Source organism: Haliotis asinina, chromosome 8, assembly GCF_037392515.1.
Source record: "Haliotis asinina isolate JCU_RB_2024 chromosome 8, JCU_Hal_asi_v2, whole genome shotgun sequence".
Taxonomy (NCBI): Eukaryota; Metazoa; Mollusca; class Gastropoda; order Lepetellida; family Haliotidae; genus Haliotis; species Haliotis asinina.
The window spans coordinates 4,713,379-4,726,261 of NC_090287.1; the positions used below are offsets into that span (position 1 = coordinate 4,713,379).

General features: G+C 39.2%; 1 protein-coding gene across 1 annotated transcript; it reads left to right on the forward strand.

Moving 5' to 3' along the window:
* Positions 1 to 4,428: 4,428 nt before the first annotated feature.
* LOC137294771 (myoglobin) lies at positions 4,429 to 12,546 on the forward strand. The gene is made up of 13 exons (XM_067825880.1): positions 4,429 to 4,497; positions 4,702 to 4,797; positions 5,497 to 5,616; positions 7,096 to 7,208; positions 7,914 to 8,013; positions 8,471 to 8,588; positions 9,785 to 9,836; positions 9,945 to 10,014; positions 10,417 to 10,492; positions 10,831 to 10,932; positions 11,025 to 11,121; positions 11,866 to 11,933; positions 12,491 to 12,546. The coding sequence occupies exons 1-13, from the start codon at positions 4,429 to 4,431 to the stop codon at positions 12,544 to 12,546; spliced, it is 1,137 nt and encodes a 378-aa protein (XP_067681981.1).
* Positions 12,547 to 12,883: the final 337 nt, after the last annotated feature.

Consider the following 12,883-nt stretch of genomic DNA (forward strand, 5'->3'; position numbering starts at 1 on the left):
AACATTCAGAAAACCAGAAGTGATAGTAACAGGTTAGGAAGGGTTTATAACTGCTGGAACTGGTTCAGCACGAAAAGGACATTTGGATGATAATATCGAGGAAGGTTATTATTGCACTTGTTTCAAATCAGTAGTGTGATATGCCACAGAATAGGTTTTGCAACCAAGGTTTTTTTTACAGTTTTGGTTAAAGATATCTTTATTTATGAGTATGGTTTGTTTAACGCCACTCTCAGCAATGTTTCAAATTCAGACCGATCTGTGAAACGTCGAGGACTAAACAGTCAGATGATCATAACCGTGTATCCACGCCATAGAATACGATAGAATGCTATAATATTTAGGGAATCGTGAGTTATTCATATTTTCAAGCAAAATATTTTCTTCCGACAGTGAAACCAAATCGCCCATGGGCTCATTCAGTTGCCCATTATAACGCCATCAATTGTCCAGGAGGGATTGAGTGAGTGAGTGAATTTGTTTTCACGCCGTTTTAGTAATATTCCAGAAATTTCACAGCCGGGACCCCAGAAATGGGCTTCACCCACTGTCACCATGTAGGGAGCCTGGGACGTCGGCGTAACGAACGAACACTTTAACATCTAGGTTACCCCATCGTCATCATTTGTCCAGGACAATGTGGAAGCTACATCTTTGGAAGCCATTTACATCGTCAAAATGTATATGGACACACATGAAAATCAGTCATGTTGAAGGATGTTTATTCATTCATCAAATTCACACATATGTTATGGAAAAGGATTATACTAGTATGTTTTTTAGCAGTGGGTGGACAACAACTTAAGCATGAGAAGCATTTAATATCATGCTCTTCCTGCCAATATTACAGTATAGAACGTCACACAGCCCATGCTAATGATCTGTTTAATTAAGGTGACACTATTCAAGACGATCCAAGTTTCAAATCCGAAACATCCTGAAAAAGAACCTTATCCAAACTAATTCCTTATTTTGGTTTGTACAATAGGTTTGTTTAGATGAATACTTGTCTTGTGTTTTCATGTGTTTGTATCGTGTACCGCCAGTGGTCACTTTGTTCTCACTTTTTCGACAACATAATTTTGTAAACTCATCATTGTTTGATAGTGTTTTAAAGCCGCGTGGTTGGTACTGAGAGAACGGGCTTGGCGCATGTAGCAATGGATAACAAAGTGCCGGGACATAGCTTCACGTGTTATAGGGCAGTGTACAGCTTTGGATTACAGTTCATAACTGGACAAGTTCTATGATCATTGTTTTATAAATGTATATTTGAAATAGAATAGTATATATTAATTTATTATTTTCTTTATCAATATTTCCACTAGTCGGTATTTTTCGATGCTGCATTCTTGATAGCTCTGAACTGAACCATGAATTTCTGTCGGTTTTGTTCATAGTTGCGTTTGCGATAGTCATGATTCAAGGAAATGATTTAATTTCACTGAAATACAATAATCAAGTTCTTCGATGATAAATTTAGAAAAAATATACAGAAATCTCTTAGCTGGAGAACCAAAATCCTCGAGTAAATGTCACTTTGTGTCGGTATCATCAGTGATAGAGAGTGTAGGATGTAAATCCGTATATTTATCCATAAAAAAACGTACAATGTTTCTTTTCACAACCGGTTACGCTTAAAGCCATTTACTTCTCTGGAATTCTTACTTCTGTTTCTGTGTTATTGTTCTTTATTATCAAGGACACATCTCGGACATTTTATTTTGAGCTAAACATAACTGTATTTTTATTTCAGCATTGTAGGATATCATAAACTTTAGACAGCAATTCCTCCGCCTCTGACGGCATTTCCCAGCCGTACTGGTCGCAGGGTCCGCATGACAGTCGTGCAAATATTGGAAACAGGCGCCACTGATCTTTCACCAGACATCTAAAACCGAGGAAGAGAGGAACATTATTTCACGTGCGCGTCTACGTGCAGATTCCTGCAGGTGCATGCCGTCAACTGTTCCACGTCCCCTCCCCGCCCCTCCTCACTCTCACCCCGACCTTAGTTCACGTCTCGTGAAACTGATACACGCGGAGCGTAAATACACCGTATGCATATTTGGTTATAGGTACTGTTACAGTGAAACTTAGCTAATTGGGAAACCCTGTCTTCCGGACACAACAAAAATAAATGCTCTTCATCAAAGAGAGATTAATCCTTTTTCATGACTTTTTAATCAGCAAGTTTGTTTCTCCAGTTATTTCACTAAGTACGGCAGTGTCCGGATTACCGAGGTTCTACTGTATGTGGAGACACTCTTACACTACAGTGAGTGTCACTGAATGAGTGCCTGGGTTAACTGTTTGGCCGAGAGGGTATATGTTTGAGCCGGTGAGTCTGTGAGTGAGTCTTTGTGTGAATGAGTTGATGCTTCAACGGTTGAGTCCACGAGTGCTTTAGCGAGCGGATGAGTGAGTCGGTGTAAAGTGTGAGGTTGAATGGCTGCTTGAGTCCGTGGTCGAATGGATAAGTGAGCAAAAAGTCAGTGAGAAGGATTTAGTGAGTAGATGAGTAAGACTTCGTGAGTGGTTGAGTGAGATCTAGTGAGTGGTTGAGTCTTAGTAAATGAATGAGTAAGACTTAGTGCGTGGATTAGACATCGAGTGACATCGCAGGACTTTAGTGAGAGGCCGAGTAAGACTTAATGAGTGTTTCAGTGGTTTAGTAAGTGGTTGAAAGAGTTCATGAATGATTAAGTAAGTGATTAATGAATGAGAGAGTGGGTAAGTGATTGAAAAATTGCTTGAGTAAGTGAGTGACTGAGTGTAAAATATAGTCAGTGAGTAGTAACAGGGATGGCACGTTTAGATGCTCTGTTTTTTTTTTGTAAATATTTGGAGATGCTTATAAGATCTGCATGTACTGAATGTCGAGACATGTAGAGAGACACAGTCTGAAACTAAAATGTTGAGATCTGGGTAGAGTCTACATATCATACACATACACAGGATATTCCTGTGGCACCATTCACCTGAGTCAATCCTCTCCCTGCACATATATGTATCGGAGATAGATAGCATACAGGTCCTTTGGACAATGATAACCAGAAGGGTCTTCCAACGAAACTTCATATATAATTTCTTTAGTTTTCTATGGAATAAAGAATGAATATTTTCCTCCAACATACTGCATTATCCGTGTCGCATGATGATAAAAGAGCGAAGGGGTTCTTAAGGATAACTCATACAATAGCCTTATGGTGTGGGGTGGCTTGTTAGCTCAGTTGGCGTGAAGAACGACAATAGTTTTACATGAACTTAAAGTTTCAATTAGATATGTTACCAGAAGCCATTCCACACTTTCATATTGTTTGCTTTAGTATTACAACCATTTAATAAACAATGTAGCAAAACAAAGTAAAAAGAACTATTATGTTTATATCGCATACTTCATTGCATGTCAAAAACTAATTTATAATTAAAGAATCATCTCTGAGTACTCTTTCAAACATCTAGCCACAATCTGTTGACTGTTGACAATATATATCCCTATCAGCTGATAAGTCTAATGCAGTCGTAATGTAGTCAGTGTTTGGCTATGTAAAGGGCAACCTTGAAATCAAGTCCGTTTTTCTCCAGATAATTGGAAGAACGTAATTTTTCATGTGTGTCAATTAACAACCGTAAGATATTTGGTATAAACTACACTGAACTCAAGAGACTGAAATCATATACATTTGTCTGTTAAAATGTTTGTTTATTCTCTTAATGTAATTCTATCACACCTTTTCCTTTCATGCATAAGTAATCACGTTATAATATAATATACTGATTCTCTGCAGCTGCTGTTATATATTTACAAGATATAACACTCACTATATACTCATCGTGGATATCACCAGAGTAGGTACCATCTTCGAGGTCTGTCATCTTGGGATTACTTGTAATGTACTTGGCGTTAATCCATGTTCTCTCACTCACAGGTAAACATGCATGCTGACCAACATCAAAAGGTGGAAATCTAAATGTGCCGGACATAGAAAGATGGACATAGAAAGATGGAAATAGTAAAAAATATTCAAAATGTTCAATTTTCATTGCCCTACCTGTGTGAATTATATAATTATTGATGACGTGTTCAAGAAAAGTGAGGCTTACGCCCCACCGTCCCTTTCTACAGTAGACAGCGGACTTGTCAGAGAAGAGCACTCAACGCCATTAAAACCCATCTTACTCACTCAGGACAAACAAACAGTTTGTTAAGAAGTACAATTAACCTGGTAAAGGCCAACCCCAGGCAGAGGATTTCTTCTATTAAAAACTGCTGTGAATCGTTGAAAATAACAACTAACACCACGGTGGTCCGATCCGCGTGATGTTCAACCTTCACACCACAACTTGAGTCAAGGTGACCCGAGTCTCTTATGAAGAGGCGACTCTCAGGAACATCAGTTAGCACCAGACAACGGAACAGAGAGGATGGCAGACATTCAGCTCAGCAAGTACCATGTGTCTAAGGACATCGGATTTCTACTGGAGCCTTTGCAGGTAAGAACATTATAAGAACTTTTAAGTCTCTGTTAAGTGTCATATATTTAGATACAATAATTAATTACATTTTATTAAGAAATCATTCGAAGCTTTTTCAATTTTGGTGGTTAGGGGATTTTGTCACAGAAAACGGTGGAAATGTGAAGTTAGGTATCAACTATTTTCACTGCTTATTGCACAGAAACATTATTTGGTTTTCAGGATGTTTTGCCTGATTATTTCGAGCCCTGGAACCGCCTGGCGAAGTCATTGCCAGACCTTGTAGTCAGTCACAAGTTCAGAGATGCCGTGAAAGAGGTGGGTTGTTTTGTAACATTATTGTAAGTGTGGGCGAACTCCTGGTGTCATCACTAATTGCCACTGGGATTCAAAAACAGATCCCCGTGATATAGTCGCAGTAGACTTTGTAAGTAGAGATTTACCTTTAAGCGGGTTCCTTGACAATCACTGATTTCGGTGGTCAAGTCTTCTGGTCGACATGACCCTTGTGATGCGTGAGATATATTTCTGCCGATAATCAAGTCTAGTCGTTCTCTGGCCCTGACGTTTTATGTGTTCTTATCATGGAAATGTGTTTCGTTGCCTTAAATTACTTGAAACAGATCATATAACTAAACGTAACAGTCTTAAACAGAATCCAACTTTCGAGATTTTGCTTCATGAAACTGGCAAATTTTGAATGTGACGATGAGCTCACATCAAGACTCCGCTTGTAGTGATCAGTGTCTGACATCTTGCATATTAAATGCTGTCAGTAAGTTTCCATTTCTAAACACTATCATTGAACGTGTCCATGTAGGAGTATCTAATTGTATATATTAGCCAGTATATTTTAACTTGTATTTTAATCATCAAGTCTAGCCCCAGTTTAACCACTCAATCTAACCTGACAAACTTTTTCATGTTTTCACAGATTTTGAGGATTAAGTAAACGTTGAAGTCAATTTTCAGAAATCCAAATTGAGCAATTGTTCTACAGTCAGTCTCGTGTTACAGATGCCCCTTTTGGATTCCTCCAAGTTGGCCGGGTACCGTCAAAAGCGTTTGGCGCATCTGCAGCTGGTGCTCATCACATCCGGGTACCTGTGGCAGGAGGGGGAAGGTGGGGCAGTTCAGGTAAGACATCTGTAAATATATTTTAACATCTTTATATCAAATACTTTCATAGTTTGGGCGACATTATCTCAGAGCTCCATAGCTAATGGCTTACTTATAACAATATTAACGAGGAACTTTTCGTGAACAGCTGGTGTCAACGCTGATTTTTAGTTTCATTCTTATATTCATATATTTTATGATCTTACAAAGAATAACATAGAGCTGAACGATTCTCGTAATTGCCAGTGCCTCATCTTTGCACAAGGCATTACAAAGCTTAGACTTCAGGTGCGAATCGGCACTTAATGATCACACATCTTGTAAGCTTTGAATCAGAAGATAAAGGGTTACGACCTTATAACCATGGCTGCAAAACCATTATTACACCAGTGTGCCAGGATACCTTCATCTGTACCCCTGGAACATAGATATAATCTTATTGTGATTCATTCGACATTTTCGGTCGGAATCGAGAAATGAAGAAATTCTTCCATTTGAGGAAATGGTTCCGGTGCTGGATTTATACAATATCTGAGTTAAATGGATTAATCAGACCTTTCACTGGTCAGAGAATTGGATGAGAATCCATCACATTGATGTCATACATTATTGAAATAGTTTGTTGCTAGGTTGTTTCAAGTATAAGACTGTCTAAACACATCGTGCTAACTGTATGTCCAGGATCTCTACAATATTACATTGTGCTACTGTTTACATATGAAAATGTATATGCATGCTTACATATGAAATGTAAATCAAATGATGTGATTTCGCCATACTGTTAGTATTTCTGGTTAATATATGGCTATGTATGAGTCCACTGAAATGCTTGTGTATTTCGTGTGTACTTGAATCTGTTATGCCTCTACAGTGATAAATTGCTTGATTATTTGGTGTCTACCTAAATCTGTTGTAGCTCCACGGCGATACATTGCTTGTGTATTTCGTGTGTACTTGAATCTGTTATGCCTCTACAGTGATAAATTGCTTGATTATTTGGTGTCTACCTAAATCTGTTGTAGCTCCACGGTGATACATTGCTTGTGTATTTCGTGTGTACTTGAATCTGTTATGCCTCTACAGTGATAAATTGCTTGATTATTTGGTGTCTACCTAAATCTGTTGTAGCTCCACGGTGATACATTGCTTGTGTGTTTGGTGTCGGTATCTGGTGTGGCTCCACACCGATAAATTGTTTTTATATATGTGTCTTCTTAAATCTGTTGTGGCTCCACAGTGATAAATTAGTGTTATATATGTGTCTACCTAAATCTGTTCTGGCTCCAAGGTGATACACTGCTTACATATTTAGAGTCTATCTGAAGCTGTTGCATGTCCTCAGCGATATATTGCTGGTGTATGTAGTGTCTGTTGGAATCTGGTGTGGCTACACATTGATACATTGCGTATATATTTGGTGTCTACCCGCATCTGACTTGTATATTTTGTATTTGAGTGTGCTGGGATACTATTATGACACATTTGATGTGTATCCAGCGGCTGCCGGAATGTGTTGCCAAGCCGTTGTGGAACGTGTCAAACGACCTGGGTCTCAAACCTGTCCTGACTTATGGCGATGTTTGTCTTACAAACTGCAAAGTTAAGAACGGGTGAGTTAAACGTCGCGCGATTAATTGGACGATTTGAGTCTAACGTAGCTTTGAACTATACTTTAGGTTCAAGTGAGTGAACTGGATAATCTATAATGTAAACGTTTGCCGTTCAAGCGAAACCAGTGTGTGTCGGTGCTGAAATACGAAAGAATTGAGTTTGAAATTCAAACTCGATATGGTTGTGCCATCCCATGTCTGCAGTTTCCACAGGACTAACTTAATGCAGTATCATCCCTACCTTATGTAGGTATACACTTCAGAATGTGTGGACACTTTGTAATTTCTACATATTATAGTTACACAGTTTGGCCTATGAAATCTGCTAATGGCACGTCTCATGTCATCGAAACTAAGAAGCAATTTTAGAAAGTTGTCAAAAGCAACATTGCAGTATTTGGGATGACACCATCTCAGTAGGGCGCAGACTCTAGTTGGATTGAGTGTGCCGATGATTAGGTGCCTAAATGTGAGAGCAGGGTTCGAATCCCGAATGGGACCCATTTCAAAACATCCTAGATGTCAAATGTCTGTTGAACAAACTATGCGCACGGATTCTGTCAACTTGTATGCATGTTAACCTCCCCAGCAATAACTGTCCAGAAGGTGGGATCTACCTCATTAAACATGCTCGAACTAACCAGCGTTAACTGTACATATTAACCAAGAATGTATATATACAGCGTGTATCTCTGTCTCTGCTAGGGACATCCAAGTCATGTATAATCTTCCTGGCGGTGCCGGCACTGAGTGGTTCTTGAAGGTGTGCGGACTCGTGGAGCTTGCTCTTGGTAAAGGTGCCCAGGTGAGTTTAAGCAACCATGGATGGCATGTATTCATATATTCTTTAATCTTAAAGCAAATACTTGTTGTGTCTAGCTCAAATTAGACAAGGTGGTAAGGTGACCATTGTCCATTTGAGTGAGACGTTCTCACCCGCCAAGATTGGTGGCTTCCCTGAACTATGACATTAGGTTTCTCACCACATTATGCCATGTTTACTTCTGATATTTCTCCCACACAGGGCTGGAACGTGTGGCATAACTGCATCACTTGTTGTTAACTGTATCTCTTTGTTAACTGTATCCCTTGTTAACTGGATCACTTGTAGTTAACTGGATCACTTGTTGTTAATTGTATCACTTGTTGTTAACTTGATCACTTGTTGTTAGCTGGATCACTTATTAACCGTTTGACTGGCATTCTAGAAGTACCTCTGTACGGTACTTACATTAACATCCTGAGATATTTGTGTGTTCCAGTCAGTGCAGAATGTACTGGATGGTGCTAAGGCAAACGACAAGGCCAAGCTGACGTCCGGCTTGACGGAACTGACGACCACCATCGGAAACATGCAGGCTGCCTTGGCAAAGATGAACGGTGAGTCAGTTGCGAAGATCATTAGAATACCACCACTAACTGCAACAATAATATTGATAATAACGTTTTCAAACCTTTGCTCAAATGCGCTTTTAGTCATAGTATTGTGCGAAGAGATAACGTTGTGTCATGAAACAGGTTTCTGAAACATTTACTGTTACTTAGAAAAAACCAAACCGACCCACTTACACAGCAGACCCAATAATAAACACAAGTTAACCCGTGCATAACGTCTTTCGGTCAATTCACCGTGATATTTACAAGTTGGTGTGAAGAAGGAACAAGGGAACAGCTCTAGGGATTTTCAACTTCTTTATTACTGTAATTATATCGTTTGGGTGTGCACGCTAAAAGCAGGTTCGTGCAAATTCATGTCAAGTTCTGTAGATAAAGGATTTATATACATGTGTATAATTTTGTTAGGTACAGGCTGATAATGTTGATAGGTGTTTTCATGAAAGACATGGTCGATGTAAATACAATATGAGATGGACGTTTATGGTACGAAGTGGTAACAAGGGGCATCGTGAAGAGGAATTAGATCGTTGAGTGATATATTGATGGTAAGGACGTAATAATACTTGGTCTTGTTTAGGGCTGGTTGGAGACGTTTGATGTGAATGGCTTTTTGGAGTTTTCTGATCTTGTAATGGGTCTGATTGCTGGTGGTTACATTGGTTTCGTCTCAAATGATGTTGTGGTCAGAGATGGCGCACTTGGAGCATTAATTCTTCTAGGAGATTTGGTGTTCATTAGCTTCTGTTGGGTCTGACCTAGAAGTTCCAACGATATGCGACTCACCATACAGAAAGACTACGCCGTAAGCTGCGCCTGTGAGGTCTTCCTCTGTTGTTGGGACTGGTATTTCATTTTCTGTTCGCTTGGAGAAGGTTTGCATGGCTTTGCCTCTCTGGAACAATCTGTAAAGTTGTCCTGGTGTTTGAGGGATAACGGATACAGACATCACACTGAGTTAGTTCTGATCAATATTAACGTATACTCTTATTACCTCTGTTGCTCGTTTTCTGAAAAGTGTGTTTGTTTAGAGATGTAAAACGTGACAGTTATGTAAATTTTGAACAAATGTAACTGCACTGTGGGTCTTTTGGCCTAAAATGATGAATAAACTGCCTGTCTGTGTATATACTGCTTTGACTGTCGCAAATACTATTAACTTTTATTATAATTATTTTCAGATAATTTAACGCCTGAACATTTCTACAACGTTCTGCGCCCATTCCTTGGGGGGTAGGTTAACTTTAACACATCTATTACATAATCTTTAATGATCACAGCAATAACACAAATAGTGATATGGAACAAAGATAAATGATTATGACCAACTGTTTCTCATAGATTTGGTGGACCAGCCAGCCCCATCAGCGGTGGACTTGTCTATGAGGGTGTATCAGATGCACCAGTGACGGTAAGTAAAAGTGTAATCAATATCAAGGTAGGAACTGCAATATATGAATGTATGTTCAAGATCTGTGAATGATTATTGTCCCTTTGTCTATACATCTATCTTATTATTTACATGTTATCTAAAAGCTAGTATATTCAAATGCAAAATCTGTAAACCGATTGACGCAGTCTGTGCAGGCTGGTCGGGCGGTTCTGTAAGACTGGAGAGGATACGGCTTATGACCATAATATCTGTTGATAAATATGGTGGTGACATTTCAGACGACTGAGTACTTCCCGTCCGTAGCATCTACTGAATACATAACTGTCTTGAACACTGACAGCACTCGAGGTCACGTGAGGTAAGATCAAGTGGCAACCGGAAGTGTCCATCTTGAATAACCGACATGATATTTATTGACAGATGATCGGTGGTAGTGCAGCCCAGAGTAGTGCAATGCAGCTCCTTGACAACCTCTTGGGAGTGACACACTCCACAGGTAAGTTGGGTGTCAACACCCATCAACATATGACACTTAGTTATGGTTTACTCATCAGAAACCATTCCTAAAACAGATTGTCTGTTAATATCATACACTATATTTCATTTTGAAGACAGGTATTTCTAGGCTTATTTGTCTGTGAACAGCCATCTTTGTATAACACTTATCAGAAGACATATACTCCAGGTACATGTTATTGAGATCGATCTGATGATCAGTGTGTGGGAACGTATGTGTACATTTGTGTTCCCAGCATGTAATTGATGTGTGCCTACTGTCAGTTGATCGTGAACACCTCTGTCACAGAGTCTCATGGTGTGTCCTGTATGTTCCAGACAAACAGGCCTTCATGGATGAAATCAGCAACTACATGATCCCCGCCCACAAGCAACTGCTCGTTGATCTGACGAAAATGCCGCGCAAGGTACCGCAAATTGGTAAGATGTGATTTGATATTTTGCTTTTGTGTCTTGAAGTAAATGTTTTGCATGTTACATATTTCTGCATTTCCTTATGCTTCCCGTTTCAGTGGCAGAGGCCAAAGATGCCAATCTGAGCAAAGCATACAGCGGTTGTGTCTCCGCACTCACCCAGTACCGTTCCTATCACATACAGGTCGTAACCAAGTAGGTATATCGTAGGTCGTTTATAGGTCATTTATGGTGTCTTATCACATGTAGATATAGTGTAATGAGTATGATTCCTTTATAAACTAGAAAAAGAAAACTAGGTTCTACCATTGTCATCAGAGACAATACCCGAATGTCAGAAATAGATGTGTGACAACCCGTGTTGAAAATATTCAGTTTGTCTCTCAACTTGTGAAAAAAATGGTTCTTCCTTAATAAGATTTTCTAGACAGACCATAAATCTGTCATTGGAATGGATTTGTGGTGATAGCAGTCACGAAAACTAAAACAACGCGAATAGGAATGGATCTTCCTAAACTTGCTTTAAGATCGGGTTCATATTTTGAGGCAGGATATAAATCGCTCTCCAACAGAAGCAAGTCTACAAAGCGTTGTGCATTTCACAGTGTTACTAATATTTTTCATCAGCCGTATTTGCTTGTACAATGACATGACAAGTATCAACTCCACATGAGTTACGAAATATCAACAAGATCAATGTACCAATTCACGGCACAACAGCATTCAGTTACACCTTCTTGAATTAAACAACGACAAGAAGTACCTCAGATCTATTGGACATCCTTGCAATCTCCACAAAATCTTCTCAAACTAATCGTATTGACACACTGTGATGCTGTGGTGAGAAATGAATGTGTGAATGATATACACTATTCGTTTTATTGTCCCAAACCCCTCATTGTAAGATGATTTTCTGTAAGACGTCGTCTGTGCCTGTAGGTACATCGTGACAGCTTCCAAATCAGACGCACCCAAGAGCCTCGCGTATAAGGACACCGGTAAATCAGGTATATATTTGTCTGTATTCTGCATGAAAGGCTACCATTTTCTGCTTTTACGTAAGTGTTGGGATGTCCCATATAGTTAGTTGATATATGACACGTTGTGTCATCATTAACGTATACAAATCTGTATCTAAAACCAGGAATAGGAAAATACCGGATATAAACGGTTTGCCTTTATGGCTCCGTTGTGGATGTTTATGTACTAAACTAGTTGTTAAGTTCACCTGCGATATTTTCTTTCAAGTAATGCATACACAGCACGGTCCTGCCCTGGTGTTTGTTTCCAGAAAACCAAAAACCTGTAATTACTCGTCAATAATTATGTAGTCCATAGTATTCTAGTCCATATCGCATAACTAGTTGTTAGGTTCACCTGCGATATTTTCTGTCAAGTAATGCATACACGGCGAGATCCTGCCCTGGTCTTTGTTTTCAGAAAACCAAAACCTGTAGTTAATCGTAAATAATTATATAGTCCATAGTATTCTAGTCCATATCGCAGTTAATTTCGTCTTCCACTATAGAAATGTCTGTGTTTTAATTGCCATGTCTTCTTTCAGATCTCATACCTTTCCTGAAGGAAGTGAGAGACGATACAGAGAAGATGCAGAAGTAAACGCAGCAGGATTTGACTGTGTGCTGAGTGTCTGGTAAGTCACGATGCAACAGTATCAGTCTGCTTCACGTCCGGGAACATGAACATTGCATTTCGATGTGTTTCTACTGAAGGATGTGTTATTTTATAAATTATTACTACTGGTAATCCAGACATAACAGACCATGTGCATACTGTAACACCTTGTCCGACCCAAACAGACCTACAGGTGCTATATGTAGAACGATTGTGTCCAATGTGTTTCAGTTCCTTCAATTTGAACAATTTTGAGATTTTGTGGAATTTCAGAACATTGAGTTACGTAATCACTGAGGACATTTTGCATTGTCTCGTCAGC